This window comes from Hyla sarda, chromosome 2 (assembly GCF_029499605.1).
Source record: "Hyla sarda isolate aHylSar1 chromosome 2, aHylSar1.hap1, whole genome shotgun sequence".
NCBI classification, from domain to species: Eukaryota; Metazoa; Chordata; class Amphibia; order Anura; family Hylidae; genus Hyla; species Hyla sarda.
The window spans coordinates 187,311,938-187,333,289 of NC_079190.1; the positions used below are offsets into that span (position 1 = coordinate 187,311,938).

The 21,352-nt window shown below is 47.1% G+C and overlaps 1 protein-coding gene across 4 annotated transcripts in view; it reads right to left on the reverse strand.

The window, feature by feature from the left end:
• The window catches only part of UBE3A (ubiquitin protein ligase E3A), a 56,165-nt gene extending 35,389 nt beyond the window's left edge, over positions 1–20,776 (reverse strand). Inside the window, exon 1 of one of the 4 annotated variants that reach the window (XM_056555924.1) lies at positions 20,641–20,776. Coding sequence is in view for 1 of the 4 variants with exons in the window: in XM_056555923.1 (XP_056411898.1) it covers positions 20,140–20,258 (119 nt within the window). In the remaining 3 variants the exon portion in view is untranslated. Of the gene's footprint in view, positions 1–20,139; positions 20,600–20,640 lie in introns of those variants that run through there. The other 3 variants (XM_056555925.1, XM_056555923.1, XM_056555926.1) reach the window with 3 other exon arrangements.
• Positions 20,777–21,352: the final 576 nt, after the last annotated feature.

Consider the following 21,352-nt stretch of genomic DNA (forward strand, 5'->3'; position numbering starts at 1 on the left):
TAGTGTATATTATGTCTAGGGGCAAAGTACGCCTTTAAGGAGTCATTGTTGAAGATTTTTGAAAAGAATTTAATCGCTGGACTACTCATTAAACCCTTAAAAATATGATGTAGTGAAATTCTCCAATGAGTAGAAGGGGTGTGGAAATTTCTATAAAAAACTACTTGTCCAAGGGACTAAAACGGAGCAAAATCTACTTGTCCCTCATGATGATCCACTTGTCTTGGTACACAAAATAATTTAAACCAAAATAGTCAGTGTCAAAAAAATAAAAAATAAATAAATAAATAAAATGTAAAAAAAAAAAATCTTAGTTTATTTAGTTTTTTTGCACTTTTTATCCACCTTGCCCTACAATAGCCATAACTCCTGTTTTCCCATCTACAGACCCATATGGGGCTTGTTTTTTATGGGACCAATTGTACTTTGTAATGACAACTTTCATTTTTCCATAACATATGCTCTCTCTCTCTCTCTCTCTCTCTCTCTCTCTCTCTCTCTCTCTCAGTTGTTGGCCAAGTTTACACAGACTTCACATGTGCATATTTTGCTGCAGATTTTCCGCTGCAGATATTGCTACTACCCATTGAAGTCAATAGGCAGCAAAATCAGCTGCAGAGAAGATGCATTAAAATACACAGGAAATAAGTGTACATATACTTATGTGAAAGTACTTAAAGGAGGTTTCTAATCTTTAATCATCATGTGTAAATGGTTACCATACAGTAAGATTTATCACCTACTGTCTGTAGCAGTGATCGCTCTGTAAAGATGACCATACACATTAATGTGCCAATTTTGCAATCCATCTAATGTGTACTGGGCTTAAGGAGACTCTCAGCTAGTAATTGGCTGAGTAAGCAGTACTTTTATATATTTCCTTAACCATTGGAACAAGAAACTTAATTACTAGGGATATCTCCATACCGATACTGGTACCGATACTGGACTTTTGCACAAGTAATTGTACTCTTGCAAAAGTCCCCGGTACCTAATCTGATACTCACCGGCAGGTATCACGGAGGTGCCAAACTATGCAGCACGCATCATAGCCGGGACCTGTGACTAATGTCAAACATCACCAATTGCGGTGATGTTCGGCATTAACCCTATAGCTGCCGCGCTCAAAGTTGACCGCAGCCTGTAAAAGTCCTGAAGTTAACTACATGCCTGTTAGCTCAGGGATGGTGATCAGCTATGAGGACGGCCAGAAGTCCCTTACCATGCTCCGTGCCGTCCAATCGTTGCTCCTTTAATGCTGCCATCCATGGCAGGCAGTAGTTAAGGAGCGCCAATAACACTGATCAATGCTATGCTATGGCTTTTCATTGATCAGTGTATGCAATCTACAGATTACTGAAACAGTGCCGATTGATATTGGCGAGTACTTAAAAGTATCGGTACTCATACTCAGTCTTAAAAAAAAATGGTATTGGGACATTCCTAGTTATTACCTTCACATGTTAACGGGATATGCTGGCTGCCCAGAATGATTAATTTAAAGGGGAACATAAACAACCCTGTGGCCCAGCTACACAACTGATCAAGCTTTGTGAAGGCTCTATAAACAAGTCAGGATCACAGAGATTTGCTTTTTTTCACATGCAGAGCTTTAAAAAAAATAACAGATCCCCCCAACAAGACACAGTAGATGCAATAACTGCAGTACATAGGCTGGAGCCCATTTGCTGATTACAGGCTACTGTAACATGTATAGTCTACAGCATAGGTGGGGGGGAGACGCAATTCTCTAATCCTTAGAGAACTGTAGAGTTCAGTTTATTTTTATTGTTCTATTACTGATAGTGAACAGCTGTACAATTACCTATATAATGTAGGTCAAATGGGAACTAGCATTTATTAAAGTACTGATCCATATATATTTATTATACACACATTTTTCTTAAATCTACCTTTATGTCCGCTGTACATGTTGGGGGGAATTTATCATCGGTTTTACTCTGGTTTTGTGGTGTACATTTGTCTCACAGTTTGTCTCAGATGCTGTTTAGAGACTTTTCATTGCGACTTTCGATTTAGAAGGTTTTTCTCAAAGAACATAGCAAGTGGTGGTTTCAGTTGATATCATGCAGTGGTCAGGAATTCATGATATGCAACTTTTTAGTTTGTTGCATCTTTTGTCGCAACTACAATAAATTAGGCACAAATCTACACCAGCCCTGCCTTGGCTTACAAAACTGACTGCAAACAGCATTATTAAAAAGTCGCACATTTTGTTGCACCAGATAAAAAGTCTCAGAGGAATCACCATACAAAGTGAAGCACTGAGGTCAGATATGTGATCAGCACCAGATTTATCACTTGCCCTGCACCCTGTAATAAATCTGGTGCTTGTACACAGTTTCCACCACACTAATGGGGTAAAAGACGTTCACCTATACCACTATAGATGAATTCCCCCATTAAGACTATAGGAAACAACAAACAATAGCTGTACCCTACTGATCCACCAGTTATAACAGATCAGTTACATGTAGCATGCTGGGAGTTGTAGTTTTGGTCCGTGTCAGCTGCAGAGCCATAGGCTGTGTCAAGGAATACTGGGAATTGCAGTTAGTAACTACAACACCCATCATGCCCTGATACAGCCTATGGCTCTGCAGCTGACCCGAACCAAAACTACAACTCCCAGCATGTTACACTTTATAGTTCTACAGTTTAGGTTATGGTGCAAGATGCTGGAAGTTGTAATTTGGGTTCAGGCCTCTTTGCGTGCATCTGTGGGGCTCTTGGTCAGCGGGCGAGTATGAAGGGTTCAGGATTCTGGGGGTGCAATTTAGTGCGGGTGGCCAGAAGCCACTAAAAATAAATAAAATTAGATAGCACAACTGGCAGCTGCGCCCCCCCCCCCTTGGGCACTGCCCTAATGCCCAACGTGTCAGTCCGCCCCTATACAAAACATACATGCATACACATATCATACATGCATACACATATCATACATGCACCGGCCACTGCCCCCATATCATACACACACGCGCACACACACCACTGCCACCCCACATCATACATTACACACACATCCACTCACACATCACACATACTCACACCATACATTACATGCATACACACAGACATCATACATTACATACATCACACAGACATCATACACACATCACACCATACATACACACATCACACATACACAGACATCATACACACATCACACATTACATACACATCACACACACACTCACACCATACATTACATATACACACACCACACATACATACACACACACCACACATACACACACACCACACATACATACACACACACCACACATACATACACACACACCACACACACACACACACACACACACCATACACTCATACCATACACAGACATCATACACACATCACACATACATTACATACATACATACACACATCACATACACTCACACCATACATATACAACCACCCTTCCTGCCGCCGCCTGCATTCTCGGCCTCCTCACCTGAGCCGCCATGAGTGGACATCAGAGCTGTAGTCCCGGCACAATAGCAGCTAGGCCGCATGAACTCTGTTCATCCACAAGGTTTGAATTTTTCACCTCACACCGGACGTCCTCTCTCCCCTCCCCCCGCTCTGTTTTTTCCCCGTGCAAACTTGCAACCTCCCCGTGGTAGATCAGGTCCTGTGGAGACAGAGTAGGGGAGGGGATGGAGCTGTGTACGGGGGAGGGAAGGAGATGTGTACGGGGGAGGGAAGGAGCTGTGTACCGAGCTGTGGACATCTATCCCCCTGTCTTCTTGTGTAATGTGTAGCTGCATCCTCCGGGAGGGGAGATGAGGGTGTGTGGCTTAATTAGGTCATGCAAACCTCAGGCCTCGGGCTCTGCGGTCAGCTGGGGGCTGCCGCCCCCTCCATACACTCTGAGCGCCGGTGTGAGGTGCAGACTTGCATCGGCTCCTGCGCCTCACACCGGCATAAAAAAAATAATAATGGAGAAGTCGGTCTGTCCCTGCTAGCCCGATACAGGGCTAAATCTATAAAAAAAAATCACCTGCCCGGCGCCCAAAACTACTTGTCCCGAGTGTCGGGCGATAGGATTTCCACATCCCTGTGGAGTACAAGTCTAAATAAGCCGCTGCCTCATAGCTGACAGAAAACATTTTGTCCTATATCAGGAGTGCAAAGTATTGGAAAAAAGCACACTTACATTCCTGTCTAGTAAACTGATACAGACCCCAAACATAAAAGTGACACCTGTCCGGAGGCTTACACATTGCTCAGAAGTTCTACAATTTGAAGATCCACATTTTATAGGATCTGTGGGAGAGATTTATCAAAACCTGTGCAGAGGAGGAGTTTAGCAGTTGCCCATAGCAACCAGATTGCCTCTGATTTTTCAGATGCCTTTTCAAAAATTAAAGTAACAATCTGATTGGTTGCTTTAGGGAAACTGGTCAACTTTCCCTCCGCACAGGTTTTGATGATTTTTATTAAAGGGGTTCTCCGCTGCTCAGCGTTTGGAACAAACTGTTCCGAACGTTGGAACCGGCAGCTCGTGACATCATAGCCCCACCCCCTCATGATATCACACCCCGCCCCCTCAATGCAAGTCTATGGGAGGGGGCGTGATGGCTGCCACGCCCCTTCCCATATACTTGCATTGAAGGGGCAGGGCTATGACGTCACGAGCTGCCGACTCCAGCGTTCAGAACAGTTTGTTCCAAACACTGAGCAGGGGTACACAGGTGGAAAATTTTTTTTTTTTTTTTTTTTTTAAATCAACTGGTGCCAGAAAGTTAGGCTGCATTCACACCTCGTTTTCAAGTTACGGGTGCCGGATCCGGCTGGGGGAGGGGCAAACTGGGCTCTCCCATACCCCAGCCGGACCAGCGCTGAAATCCATTTATTTACTTTATTGAGCCGATCGAGTCAAACGGTGACTCCGGTCGGCTCATTTTTGACCATATCCGGTTTTGTGACCGGACCTAAAACCGTAGTATACTACGGTTTTAGGTCCGGTCAGTAAACCGCATAGGGGTAAAATGAGCCAACCAGAGTCACCGTTTGACTCCGGTCGGCTCATTAAAGTAAATTGATTTCAGCGCTGGTCCGGCTGGGGTACGGGAGAGCCCAGTTTGCCCCTCCCCCAGCTGGATCCGGCACCCGTAACGTAAAAACGAGGTGTGAATGCAGCCTTAAACAGATTTGTAAATCACTTCGATTAAAAAAAAAAAAAAAAAATCTTAATCCTTCCAGTACTTATTAGATGCTGAATACTACAGAGGAAATTATTTTCTTTTTGGAACACAGAGCTCTCTGCTGACATCATGACCAGTGCTCTCTGCTGACATCTCTGTCCATTTTAAGAACTGTCATGAGTAGGAGAAAATCCCCATAGCAAACATATGCTGCTCTGGACAGTTCCTAAAATGGACAGAGATGTCAGCAGAGAGCACTGTGGTCATGATGTCAGCAGAGAACACTGTGTACCAAAAAGAAAAGAATTTCCTCTGTAGTATTCAGCAGCTAATAAAAAACAGGAAGGATTAAGATTTTTTAATAGAAGTAATTTACAAACCTGTTTAACTTTCTGGCACCAGATGATTTAAAATAAAAAAAAGTTTTCCACTGGAGTACCCCTTGAAGATTCACCTGCACTATAAGCCTGTTTATTGGGTTTAGTGAAAAAGGTGTCCCTTTAAAGGGGTACTCTGGTGGAAAACATTATGAACTGGGGCAAGAAAGTTAAACAGATTTGTAAATTACTTCTATTAAAAAATCTTTACCCTTCCAGTACTTATTAACAGCTGTATTCTACAGAGGAAATTCTTTTCTTTTTTAATTTATTTTTTTGTCTTGTCCACAGTGCTCTCTGCTGACACCTGATACCCGTATCAGGATCTGTCCAGAGCAGGAGAAAATCCCCTTAGCAAACCAATGCTGCTCTGGACAATTCCTGACATGGACAGAGGTGTCAGCAGAGAGCGCTGAGGACAAGAAGAAAAATTCAAAAAGAAAAGAATTTCTTCTGTAGCATACTGCTGCTAATAAGTACTGAAAGGATTAAAATTTTTAAATAAAATAAATTTACAAATCTGTTGAACTTTCTGGCACCAGTTCATTTAAAGGGGTTCTCCGGTGCTTACACATCTTATCCCCTATCCAAAGGATAGGGGATAAGATGCCTGATCGCGGGAGTCCCGCAGCTGGGGGACGCCCGTGATCATGCACGCGGCACCCAGTTTGTAATCAGTGCCCGGAGCGTGTTCGCTCCGGGTCTGATTACGGGCGACTACATGGCCGGCGGTGTGTGATGTCACGCCTCCGCCCCCGTGTGACGTTACGCTTCGCCCCTCAATGCAAGCCTACGGGAGGGGGCGTGCAGGACGTTTGGAATTTGCCAGGTAACAGAGATTGGCAAATTCACCACTGGTGCCCTGTGCTCTTCACAGATGAAAGCAGGTTCACACTGAGCACATGACAGAGTCTGGAGACTCCGTGGACAACATTCTGCTGCATGCAACATCCTCCAGCATTACCAGTTTGGCAGTGAGTCCGTAATGGGGTGGGGTGGCATTTTTTTAGGGGGCCGCACAGCCCTCCATGTGCTTGCCAGAGGTAGCCTGACTGCCATTAGGTACCGAGATGAGATCCTCAGACCCTTTGTGAGACCATATGCTGGAGCGGTTGGCCCTGGGTTCCTCCTAATGCAAGACAATGCTAGACCTCATGTGGCTGGAGTGTGTCAGCAGTTCCTGCAAGAGGAAAGATTGGTGCCATGGACTGGCCCGCCTGTTCCCCAGACCTGAATCCAATTGAGCACATCTGGGACATCATGTCTCGCTCCATCCACCAACGCCACGTTGCACCACAGACTGTCCAGGAGTTGGCAGATGCTTTAGTCCAGGTCTGGGAGGATATCCCTCAGGAGACCATCCGCCACCTCATCAGGAGCATGCCCAGGCGTTGTAGGGAGGTCATATGGGCACGTGGAGGCCACACACACTACTGAGCCTCATTTTGACTTGTTTTAAGGACATTACATCAAAGTTGGATCAGCCTGTAGTGTGGTTTTTCCACTTTGATTTTGAGTGTGACTCCATATCCAGACCTCCATGGGTTGATAAATTTGATTTCCATTGATAATTTTTGTGCGATTTTGTTGTCAGCACATTCAACTATGTAAGGACGAAAATATTTCATACGATTAGTTCATTCATTCAGATCTAGGATGTGTTACCTCAGTGTTGCCTTTATTTTTTTTGGAGCAGTGTAGTATAACTTATTTTTCCCATCCACAGACCCATATGTAATGGCATTCGGAACACTATAACTTAATTTTTCCATATACAGGGCAATATTAAGGCATATTTTTTGCCCCATGATCTTTAGTTTTTAATCAGGATCACTTTTGCACGAATGACCTTTTGGTCACTTTTTATTCCATTTTTGAGAGAATGTAAGGTGACCAAAATCAGCAATTTTGAACTAGCCACCACCACTAACAGTCTAAAAAGCAAGCGCATCGGCTGTGCATGTTTCGCTGTTGGACCACCACTCAGGATAATAGATGTACATCCTGGTGCGTTAAGTTCCAAGGCACCAGGACGTACATTTACGTCCATTGGGGGGAGATTTATTAAAACCTGCCCAGAGGAAAAGTTGCTCATAGCAACCAATCTGATTGCTTCTTTCAATAGTCTGTCTTATTATATCCAAAACCTACCCACTCTGCCAATTTCACGGAGTCTAAAAGGGAGAGGCGGGGACCATGGCTAGATAAGTATAATTTTGTTTTCACTCTTCACTCTCTCTACCACTCCCTCCTCCCCCCACCCCCCCCCTCCCCCAGCAGGATATAAATGTATTGCAAAATGCCAGATAATCCCTTCAAAGGGGTACTCTGGTGAACTAAACCCATAGCCCATCCTTTCCCTGTCACCAACCTATATATCTAATATTATTCATTAGCAATATAGAGCAGTTTCCCTCTTTAAGCTGTCACTTACATGCAGCAAGTGAGAGAAAAACACTTTTTCCTTGTGTGCAGCACAGACTACAACTCCCAGAAGTCAGTGCAGCTCTGTGTAATGGCTGCCAGCCAACTGCTTTCACTATCTGTGTGCATGTTCACACTGCAACTCACACACTGCAGGTCTTTTCTTTCAGACTATCCTTCCTCCAGCAATAAATCATACTGTGCTCTGAATAGCAGAAGTCAGTGATTAGATATTCAGCAGAAAAACAGCAATTATGTTATCAGTTGTGACTAAGAACCTTCACTGCTTTTCTCTCACAGCTCACAAGCTCTCACACGGGGAGGGGAGTTGTGGCTGTACAGCCAAAGCTCTAGACCAAAAAGAAATCAGTTAGTGTTGTCCTGAAGGAAGTGGGCTTTGTTTCGAGGAGACAAAGTGGATCTAAAAATTATGTTTAGGAGACATCAGGGGCCAAAAGAGCTGTAAAAAACACATGATAACTACAGAGGACACAGAACAGGTATTGTGGTGGCTTTGGGGCATTTTTATGTTTCTTAACTTCCCTGGAGTACCCCCTTTAAGGCCTCTCTAAAACCTTTTTAGAGAAAGTCCAAAATTGCTGCTATGTTAGGCTTGTTCAGGTCTAAGTCTAGATCTCCCAAAAAGGAGAAAAAATAAGTAGACCAAATGCAGAAATAGATTTTAGAGGTCCCCAGTTTTCTGCAGCATGGGAATGACTGCATCAGATTGCCCTCTCAATTTTCTTAAAATTATCCTTTCAAAGGCCAAGCAGTCAAGTGTAAACCCCCCGCCCCCCTCACCCACTGTTTTTTCTTCTTCCTTCTTTCTACCAGATAACTCGCTTGGTTGAGTGAGCAAGAGTGGCTGAAAATGTTAGTACATCATCCAAAGAGTCTCCTAAAATGGCCATAGCCTTTTTTAGGCTACTTTCACACTGCTGTTGATTCAGTAGTAAACCGGCCATTGCAAGATAACTGTCATTAAAGGCCAATTAAAAAGAGCCTAATGGACCCGTTACCGGTGGGTTACAACAGCAGTGTGAAAGTGAAGAAAGGCCAGACAAAATTTCTACCCTTGGGACATTATTTTGTATTTAAGACTCCAGGTCCCCAGCCAATCTGCTAATGATCTGGCTACATAACAAGAAGGAATGTTAGGTTTGAAGGCACCTGTACTTGTACTGCCTTTTGTCCATAGGGGATTGTTTTTAGGAAACCAAGATCTTCAAAAGGGCAGGTAAGATTTTCTACATACTTTTGTGAAAGGGACATCCAACTAAAGGGCCCTAGCTAATACGGAATCATTAAAACAAGGTAGCCACAGAAGGAATAAAAAGTTGTTTTTTATTTGGTTTAGACCATGCTTTCTTAATTAAAGCCTATATATTGAACTGTGAATAATGACTTATGGACAAACTGAACAATTGCTCAACCTCTTCCACTGGAAATAACTATTTTCCTGAATACCCTCCTTCCACAACAACCACTGAACTTAGAGTCTGAGTCACTGGGGGGGGGGGGGTGATTTATCAAAGCCTGCGTAGAGAAAGAGCCGTGTAGTTGTCCATAACAACCAGATTGCTTCTTCCTTTTTAAAAAGGTCTCTGGAAAATCAAAGAAGTCCTCTAAGTGGTTGCTATGGGCACCTGCACCACTCTTCCTCTACACAGGTATTGATAAATCTCCCCATTATCTGCGATTATGGCTTCATCCTTAAACACTGACAGCTTATAATGCAGTAGAAAGACCGGACTCCTTCCAAATGCCTCAATATAGAGTGAACCAAACTCTGGACCTCCTGCCTGATCAGTTCTCTGAAGGTGTAATCCAAAGCCAACTTCTTACTACAAATCTTATACTCTCTATGGTACATTTTTATTTATTTATATTTTAAGCATACCTGTCATAGTGCAAAACAAAAAAAAACTAAAAATTATATGTTACTCAGTACCTAATCCGGATCGTGTGAAAAAAGCATTTATCTGCTGCTGAGTTACATTTTCATCTTGCTGGCTGGAGGGGGCGTGTCTATCTGTCTCACAGTGACTCATCTGGAGCAAGCCAGGCAGTCAACCAATCACTTCTCTCTATTCTGTAACCCTTTCCTTTCTGGGTGTATGTACATTCCTATACTGGTGTGGGCATGTGCAGAGCATTGCACCCTTGTCAGTAGTACAGACTAGGGTGCAATGCTCTGCACATACCTCCACTTGTATAGGAATTTACATACACACTGCTATACACATATTGGGGGGGGGGGATGTGCAGACTGCAGAGCATTGCGCCCTAGGGTCTGTGGAAGACACTAGGGTGCAATGCTCTACAGTGCACTTAACCCCATGTGCAGAGGCCCTGGCTGGGAGGATTGCTGAGATGCAGACACTTGCAGACCCAACCAGGGCCACAGCACGAGCATGATCCTCCAGGTCAGGCTACCCGGGCTCCACAAAATGGCAAGGGGGGGGGGGGGGGGCAGCAATGGCAGGGTAAGGAGACATAGGAGGGGCCCAATCCCAATGCAGCCCTCTAGTACAGAGCTATATGCTGCAGCAGCACAAGGGACAGACGGCACAGAGCTCGGCTGCAGACTCTTACGTGCCTAAAAGCATGAAAGGTAAGGCCTCACTCACTGCTCTACAGGGGCTGAATTACTACGAAATCCCAGAGGTAGTGGGGGAGGTTTAGACAAGAACTCCAGTAGGGCCTGTGAGTGTTTTCCGCACCGCCTGTGTGCACGCGCTCCCTGTGCTCGTTCACAGGCAGTGCGTGCCCGCGCACACACTCGACATGATACTGCAGGGATCGCCTATATTGGATACCGGCACACTTTAAGGCAGGTATCCAGGATGATGCAAAATCTAGACTTGTCTGTCTGGCTAAGAGACAAACGACCCCTAGTGGCAGCTATTTTGAGCTTAAATTTTGGGTGAAAATTTACATTTTTTTTTTTTTTTTCATACAACAGTTGTATATTGTGAAATGGCAGACCTGCAATATATCAAAAGTTTTCAACAATGGCAGTGCCTCTCTAAGGCAAGTGTGTGGTCTCTCCCGAATTAACTCCTATCAGGGTATCACCTGCCAAGAGAGCCCCAGCAGTGCCAAAAAGCCAAATTCTTCTCTGGGCTCCACTGGGGAAAGGAAACACACTTCAAAAACGTATGTGTGAAAAAAAGCCTTATGGTGCTTTGCATTATGAGGTAAACGTTTTGTGGTGGACGCATACAGACAAGGCCACACTCAAATGCGGTGGCCAATAGGTGCATGATTTTCACAGTAAAACTGTTTAAGTGCCTGTAAAAATTGTGCTGCCATCGGCCACGTCCTCCCCCGGCTCGATATGCTATAGAGGACCTAGACTCTCATTCCTGCTCACTGTCAATGGGGGGGGGGGGGGGGGGGGTTACCCTGAGCCCTCTCCCACCAGTGCTTAGCTCTCAATGGGGGAGGAGCTCAGGATCATGTCACAATGTCAACTGAGCAACAGTGACAATGCCACCAGTTAATGCTGCTATAAGCCTATGGACTGTCAAGGGGGCGGTCTGCTCAGTTGTCAATCGGACATGAACCTGAGCGCCCAGATGACAGTTCAAAGGCTTTCATTAGCATATTAGCTGCCATCATAGAGATTTATTATGTGAATGTGACAAAAACATCTAACGGATAGGGGGTCCCAGTTTTGGAAACAAGCAATGATCACAAGAACAGGAATCAACAGATGAAGTGTCCGCTGCATCCCAGCAAGGACTGAATGACGGAGGGGCCATGAAGGATGCTGTGCTCTCGCTTGAAGTTACAGAAAGGATACAGAAAAGGACCTCATAAGTCAGTCAGTGTCTCCCAACCAGGGTGCCTCCAACTGTTGCAAAACTACAACTCCCAGCAAGCCCGGACAGCCAAAGGCTGTCCGGGCATGCTGGGAGTTGTATTTGTCAATCGCTGGAGACACCCTGGTTGGGAAACACTGCATACAAAATCAGAGTCCAGTCTGATAGGTCATTCAGGAGTCTAGGAGAGCTGGGAAGTAGCCTTCGGCTATCCAGGTATGCTGGGAGTTGTAGTTTTGCAACAGCTGGAGGCACCCTGGTTGGGAAACACTGTCATAAGCTTTGCCTTAATACCTATAGAATAAAATGGACAGGATGAAACAAGGAAAACCTTGAAAAAAGGTACATTGTGATAGTTTTACACTAGACATCAGACTCTCCAGCTGTTGCCAAACTACAACTCCCATCATAACCAATATCTGAGGGGTATTACTGCAACAGCTGGGGACTAAAACTTAAGGGCATGCTCATACATTGCAGATATACTGCAGATTCTGGATGGTGGAGTATTTGCAAAAAATACATTCAAGGATGTGGAATTCCTATCGCCCGACGCCCAGGACATGCAGTTTCAGGCGCCAGGCAGGTGAATTTTTCAGGCCCTGTGCCCTGCTTCGGGCAAACCTGAAAGCCCCCGACAAGCACAGCAGCGCTCAGAGGAGTGTATAGAGCAGGCTCCGGACTCGTGCCCGCTCCATACTCTGCAGCCCCCCAGCTGTTTTCAGTAGCTGGGGGCCGCTGCTAATAGCCGGCATGTGGCGATCGCCGAGACTGGCTATTAAATCTTTAGATCACCGCTGTCAAAGCTGACAGCGGCATCTAAAGGGATAAGTGAATGCTCCCTGGTGGGCTAGTACGGTGGATCAACCAGAAACCCCAACCCCCCCCGCAGCACGACCGGGGGGGGGTTCAATCCACTATAGAGGTGGCCGGAGGACTTCCCTGTTTCCCTGGCTCTGTCATTGATAGAGCCTGGCTGGACTAGGCTCTATCAATGGATCGCAGAGCACACAGCTCTATGGAGTTCAAAAGCTACATTAACTCCTTCCATATTAAAAGTTCAAATCACCCCCTTTTCCTATATAAAAACATGCAAACATAATAAAAATAAACATATTTGGTATCGCTAAGTGCGTAATTGTATGAACAATTAAAATATAACATTATGTATCCCGTACAGTAAATGAAAAATGTAAAAAAACAAACAAACACAGAATTGCAATTTTTATACTATCCCATAAAAGTGATTAAAAAGGCAGATCAATACCAAAATGGTACCAATACAAAAAAAAACGATTATGGCACAAAAAATGAGCCCTCATACAGCCTGGTATGCGATGAAAAAATAAATAAATAAATAAATAAAACCTAAAGGGGTCAGAAAATGGAAATAAAAAAAAAAAATTGAAAAAGTTCAGAATTTTTTTTTTAATTAGTAAAACATGATGGAAACTATACAAATCTGGTATTTCTGTAATCAGGCCGGCCTAAAGGTAAATGGCGTAAAAAAGAAACCCACCAAATCTGCAAAATTATCTTTTACTTTTTCAATTTCACCTAATATTTTTTAGTTTCAGAGCATGTGTTATGGAGAAATTACAGCGAGAGGAGAAAAAAAAAACGAGAGTGTAAAAGCGAAAATTGGCCCAGACAAGTGGATCATTTTTACCAGAGCTGGTTAAGAAAAAATAAGCTGAGCTGTGATTGGTTTTCGGGGGTTTTGATAAATCTGGGCCAGTTTCCAAATCTGTGGTCCTTTCACTATTGTAAAACTACAACCCCCATCATATGCAGTATGCAACAGCTGCAGAGCAATGCTCCCCAAGCTGCAACTCTCCTGCTGTGATCAAATGACAACTCCCACTATTCCCAGATAGCCTTTAGCTATCAGGGGAGGATAAGATTTTTTTGTTGGGCAACAGCTTGTGAGCCACAGATTTCGATACACTGCCCTAAGGAACAGGTTGGGGTGACGCTGTCAATCCGCTTTATCTCAGCATCTTGGTCATACTTCGTGAATTGCCGATTGGTCATGAGGAAAACCCATCACAATGGACCGGTTCAGCATAGAGAAGTAGTCCCACGTTTTAGTGGTAGCATATAGTAGTGGTCTCCAAACTGCAGACCTCCAGCAGTTACCAAACCACAACTCCCAGCATGCCTGGGCAAGCTAGGAGTTGTAGTTTGGCAAACCGCTGGAGGCACCTCTGTTTGGAAATCCTGAACTATAGACTCCAACTGATCCTATTTCTCATGATTTGCACTGCGGCTCGGCTTCTATGGATGACTGCCGAGCACAAGCAGAAGCCCAGCAAAAACACTAATGACAAAAAAAAAACAAAAAAAAAAAAACACATTGTAGCCGAAAGGCTTTTTAAATGAATGAAAGGTTGTGATCAGTATATAGCAGTAGTCTTCAAACTGCAGCCTGTCAGCTATTGCAAAACTACAACTCCCAGCATGCCTGGGAGCTATAATCCTGATACAGCTAGAGGTGCAGATTGGATACCACTGCTATATATCGATGATGCAATGCAGGCACAATGGTGGAGGGAATCTACTGCAATCACTTCTCTTCTGACAATCCTAATTCACTGCCTGCTGTCAAACTGTGGCCCTCCAGATGTTGCAAAACTACAACTCCCAGCATGCCCGGACAGCCTACGGCTGTCCCGGCATGCTGAGAATTGTAGTTTTGCAACATCTGGAGGGTCACAGTTTGAAGACCACTGATCTACAGCCTTGTTCACACTGTCCCTGCAGGCACCATGTCTACCCCTATAGTGGGGTCACATGACACCTGATCTATAGCCTTGTTCACACTGTCCCTGCAGGCACCATGTCTGCCCCTATAGTGGGGTCACATGACACCTGATCTATAGCCTTGTTCACACTGTCCCTGCAGGCACCATGTCTGCCCCTATAGTGGGGTCACATGACACCTGATCTACAGCCTTGTTCACACTGTCCCTGCAGGCACCATGTCTGCCCCTATAGTGGGGTCACATGACACCTGATCTATAGCCTTGTTCACACTGTCCCTGCAGGGACCATGTCTGCCCCTATAGTGGGGTCACATGACACCTGATCTATAGCCTTGTTCACACTGTCCCTGCAGGCACCATGTCTGCCCCTATAGTGAGGTCACATGATACCTGATCTATAGCCTTGTTCACACTGTCCCTGCAGTCACCATGTCTGCCCCTATAGTGAGGTCACATGACACCTGATCTATAGCCTTGTTCACACTGTCCCTGCAGGCACCATGTCTGCCCCTATAGTGGGGTCACATGACACCTGATCTATAGCCTTGTTCACACTGTCCCTGCAGGGACCATGTCTGCCCCTATAGTGGGATCACATGACACCTGATCTATAGCCTTGTTCACACTGTCCCTGCAGGCACCATGTCTGCCCCTATAGTGGGGTCACATGACACCTGATCTATAGCCTTGTTCACACTGTCCCTGCAGGCACCATGTCTGCCCCTATAGTGGGATCACATGACACCTGATCTATAGCCTTGTTCACACTGTCCCTGCAGGCACCATGTCTGCCCCTATAGTGAGGTCACATGACACCTGATCTATAGCCTTGTTCACACTGTCCCTGCAGGCACCATGTCTGCCCCTATAGTGGGGTCACATGACACCTGATCTATAGCCTTGTTCACACTGTCCCTGCAGGCACCATGTCTGCCCCTATAGTGGGGTCACATGACACCTGATCTACAGCCTTGTTCACACTGTCCCTGCAGGCACCATGTCTGCCCCTATAGTGGGGTCACATGACACCTGATCTATAGCCTTGTTCACACTGTCCCTGCAGGCACCATGTCTGCCCCTATAGTGGGGTCACATGACACCTGATCTATAGCCTTGTTCACACTGTCCCTGCAGGGACCATGTCTGCCCCTATAGTGGGATCACATGACACCTGATCTATAGCCTTGTTCACACTGTCCCTGCAGGCACCATGTCTGCCCCTATAGTGGGGTCACATGACACCTGATCTATAGCCTTGTTCACACTGTCCCTGCAGGCACCATGTCTGCCCCTATAGTGGGATCACATGACACCTGATCTATAGCCTTGTTCACACTGTCCCTGCAGGCACCATGTCTGCCCCTATAGTGAGGTCACATGACACCTGATCTATAGCCTTGTTCACACTGTCCCTGCAGGCACCATGTCTGCCCCTATAGTGGGGTCACATGACACCTGATCTATAGCCTTGTTCACACTGTCCCTGCAGGCACCATGTCTGCCCCTATAGTGGGGTCACATGACACCTGATCTACAGCCTTGTTCACACTGTCCCTGCAGGCACCATGTCTGCCCCTATAGTGGGGTCACATGACACCTGATCTATAGCCTTGTTCACACTGTCCCTGCAGGGACCATGTCTGCCCCTATAGTGGGGTCACATGACACCTGATCTATAGCCTTGTTCACACTGTCCCTGCAGGCACCATGTCTGCCCCTATAGTGAGGTCACATGATACCTGATCTATAGCCTTGTTCACACTGTCCCTGCAGTCACCATGTCTGCCCCTATAGTGAGGTCACATGACACCTGATCTATAGCCTTGTTCACACTGTCCCTGCAGGCACCATGTCTGTCCCTATAGTGGGGTCACATGACACCTGATCTATAGCCTTGTTCACACTGTCCCTGCAGGCACCATGTCTGCCCCTATAGTGGGATCACATGACACCTGATCTATAGCCTTGTTCACACTGTCCCTGCAGGCACCATGTCTGCCCCTATAGTGAGGTCACATGACACCTGATCTATAGCCTTGTTCACACTGTCCCTGCAGGCACCATGTCTACCCCTATAGTGGGGTCACATGACACCTGATCTATAGCCTTGTTCACACTGTCCCTGCAGGCACCATGTCTGCCCCTATAGTGGGGTCACATGACACCTGATCTATAGCCTTGTTCACACTGTCCCTGCAGGCACCATGTCTGCCCCTATAGTGAGGTCACATGACACCTGATCTATAGCCTTGTTCACACTGTCCCTGCAGGCACCATGTCTGCCCCTATAGTGGGGTCACATGACACCTGATCTATAGCCTTGTTCACACTGTCCCTGCAGGCACCATGTCTACCCCTATAGTGGGGTCACATGACACCTGATCTATAGCCTTGTTCACACTGTCCCTGCAGGCACCATGTCTGCCCCTATAGTGGGGTCACATGACACCTGATCTATAGCCTTGTTCACACTGTCCCTGCAGGCACCATGTCTGTCCCTATAGTGGGGTCACATGACACCTGATCTATAGCCTTGTTCACACTGTCCCTGCAGGCACCATGTCTGCCCCTATAGTGAGGTCACATGACACCTGATCTATAGCCTTGTTCACACTGTCCCTGCAGGCACCATGTCTGCCCCTATAGTGAGGTCACATGACACCTGATCTATAGCCTTGTTCACACTGTCCCTGCAGGCACCATGTCTGCCCCTATAGTGGGGTCACATGACACCTGATCTATAGCCTTGTTCACACTGTCCCTGCAGGCACCATGTCTACCCCTATAGTGGGGTCACATGACACCTGATCTATAGCCTTGTTCACACTGTCCCTGCAGGCACCATGTCTGCCCCTATAGTGGGGTCACATGACACCTGATCTATAGCCTTGTTCACACTGTCCCTGCAGGCACCATGTCTGCCCCTATAGTGGGGTCACATGACACCTGATCTACAGCCTTGTTCACACTGTCCCTGCAGGCACCATGTCTGCCCCTATAGTGGGGTCACATGACACCTGATCTATAGCCTTGTTCACACTGTCCCTGCAGGGACCATGTCTGCCCCTATAGTGGGGTCACATGACACCTGATCTATAGCCTTGTTCACACTGTCCCTGCAGGCACCATGTCTGCCCCTATAGTGGGGTCACATGACACCTGATCTATAGCCTTGTTCACACTGTCCCTGCAGGCACCATGTCTGCCCCTATAGTGAGGTCACATGATACCTGATCTATAGCCTTGTTCACACTGTCCCTGCAGGGACCATGTCTGCCCCTATAGTGGGGTCACATGACACCTGATCTATAGCCTTGTTCACACTGTCCCTGCAGGCACCATGTCTGCCCCTATAGTGGGGTCACATGACACCTGATCTATAGCCTTGTTCACACTGTCCCTGCAGGCACCATGTCTGCCCCTATAGTGGGATCACATGACACCTGATCTATAGCCTTGTTCACACTGTCCCTGCAGGCACCATGTCTGCCCCTATAGTGAGGTCACATGACACCTGATCTATAGCCTTGTTCACACTGTCCCTGCAGGCACCATGTCTACCCCTATAGTGGGGTCACATGACACCTGATCTATAGCCTTGTTCACACTGTCCCTGCAGGCACCATGTCTGCCCCTATAGTGGGGTCACATGACACCTGATCTATAGCCTTGTTCACACTGTCCCTGCAGGCACCATGTCTGCCCCTATAGTGAGGTCACATGACACCTGATCTATAGCCTTGTTCACACTGTCCCTGCAGGCACCATGTCTGCCCCTATAGTGGGGTCACATGACACCTGATCTATAGCCTTGTTCACACTGTCCCTGCAGGCACCATGTCTACCCCTATAGTGGGGTCACATGACACCTGATCTATAGCCTTGTTCACACTGTCCCTGCAGGCACCATGTCTGCCCCTATAGTGGGGTCACATGACACCTGATCTATAGCCTTGTTCACACTGTCCCTGCAGGCACCATGTCTGTCCCTATAGTGGGGTCACATGACACCTGATCTATAGCCTTGTTCACACTGTCCCTGCAGGCACCATGTCTGCCCCTATAGTGAGGTCACATGACACCTGATCTATAGCCTTGTTCACACTGTCCCTGCAGGCACCATGTCTGCCCCTATAGTGGGGTCACATGACACCTGATCTATAGCCTTGTTCACACTGTCCCTGCAGGCACCATGTCTGCCCCTATAGTGGGGTCACATGACACCTGATCTATAGCCTTGTTCACACTGTCCCTGCAGGCACCATGTCTGCCCCTATAGTGAGGTCACATGACACCTGATCTATAGCCTTGTTCACACTGTCCCTGCAGGCACCATGTCTACCCCTATAGTGGGGTCACATGACACCTGATCTATAGCCTTGTTCACACTGTCCCTGCAGGCACCATGTCTGCCCCTATAGTGAGGTCACATGACACCTGATCTATAGCCTTGTTCACACTGTCCCTGCAGGCACCATGTCTACCCCTATAGTGGGGTCACATGACATGATCTATAGCCTTGTTCACACTGTCCCTGCAGGCACCATGTCTGCCCCTATAGTGGGGTCACATGACACCTGATCTATAGCCTTGTTCACACTGTCCCTGCAGGCACCATGTCTGCCCCTATAGTGGGGTCACATGACACCTGATCTATAGCCTTGTTCACACTGTCCCTGCAGGCACCATGTCTGCCCCTATAGTGGGGTCACATGACACCTGATCTATAGCCTTGTTCACACTGTCCCTGCAGGCACCATGTCTACCCCTATAGTGGGGTCACATGACACCTGATCTATAGCCTTGTTCACACTGTCCCTGCAGGCACCATGTCTGCCCCTATAGTGGGGTCACATGACACCTGATCTATAGCCTTGTTCACACTGTCCCTGCAGGCACCATGTCTGTCCCTATAGTGGGGTCACATGACACCTGATCTATAGCCTTGTTCACACTGTCCCTGCAGGCACCATGTCTGCCCCTATAGTGAGGTCACATGACACCTGATCTATAGCCTTGTTCACACTGTCCCTGCAGGCACCATGTCTGCCCCTATAGTGGGGTCACATGACACCTGATCTATAGCCTTGTTCACACTGTCCCTGCAGGCACCATGTCTGCCCCTATAGTGGGGTCACATGACACCTGATCTATAGCCTTGTTCACACTGTCCCTGCAGGCACCATGTCTGCCCCTATAGTGAGGTCACATGACACCTGATCTATAGCCTTGTTCACACTGTCCCTGCAGGCACCATGTCTACCCCTATAGTGGGGTCACATGACACCTGATCTATAGCCTTGTTCACACTGTCCCTGCAGGCACCATGTCTGCCCCTATAGTGAGGTCACATGACACCTGATCTATAGCCTTGTTCACACTGTCCCTGCAGGCACCATGTCTACCCCTATAGTGGGGTCACATGACATGATCTATAGCCTTGTTCACACTGTCCCTGCAGGCACCATGTCTGCCCCTATAGTGGGGTCACATGACACCTGTCATTCAGGCTGTCAGGGCACACTTCATGCCGCCCCCTCCCCGCAGACATTAGGCCCCGGCTGACCTGTCTCCCCCGGGGCTGTGCTCCGGGCTGCCGCTGCAGGGGGTGTGTGCGCTCCGCTCCTCGGGCTCCGGTGCTCCCTCTCTCTCCTGCTGCCGCCGCTTCTGGTCCGGGGAACTCATGCGAGAACCCGGCACAATCCAGCAGGCACACAACTAGTCGAGCAGGCCGCCCCCCCGGGCCATGCACACGGAGAGCTGATAGGCGGAGGACAGCGCTCTACACGATGAATGAGAGACACGCACCGAGCTCCGGCTGTCACACGGACATGAGGCTGTGCGGGGCTCACTATGGCGGGCGTGTGGGGGGCTGTGGTGCAGGGTCACGGACTGCTAGGAGGCTGGCTGGTGGCTTCTTACTCTTCTTGTCTGGTCACCCCGAGCCCAGCTCCGCCATCTTGCTACAAGACACGGACCTCGGGCAGCGCAAACTAGGAGGACCGGCGAGGAGGGCGGGGGTATCCCAACGTGCACCGCGGCACCGTACCATAGATTTTAGACAAACCTTCACTCATGACGCTGACAGTCCAGAAGGGTGGGCGGAAGTTGAAACGCAGTTTTCTCTCTATGGTTTGGGCAGGGCGCAGGGCGCAGGCGGAGTATGCGCAGACGTGCCGCGCTCCTGACAGCTAGAATACGCCAGTGCGCGGTGACGTCACGGGGGAGGAATGCTGGGAGGAGGGGGCGGCCTCTTCCTTGGGCCAGTACACATTGCACTGGGTCACTTCATTCTAGCGTAAGACATTAGAAATAATCACAGCCTTTTATTTGCTGTTGTTAATACGTAAAGTTTTATTAGGCCCTGGAATATTTTATTTACAGCTGCAGCAGTTTTTGGTAACAGCATTTTCCCATATATTTTTGTTAACATAGCCACAGGGGCTGTTATTTTTTTGGAACCATTAGGGACTCAGCCCATTTTCAGCATTTTTCCGTTTTTGCATTTTCATTTTTTCCTCATCACCTTCTAAAAATCAAAACGCTTTCAATTTTGCACCTAAAAATCCATATGATGGCTTATTTTTTGCGCCACCAATTCTACTTTGCAGTGACATTAGTCATTTTACCCAAAAATCCACGGCGAAACGGAAAAAAAAATCATTGTGCCACAAAACCGAAGAAAAAATGCCATTTTGTAACTTTTGGGGGCTTTCGTTTCTATGCAGTGCATTTTCCGGTAAAAATTCCACCTTCTCTTTATTCTGTAGGTCCATACG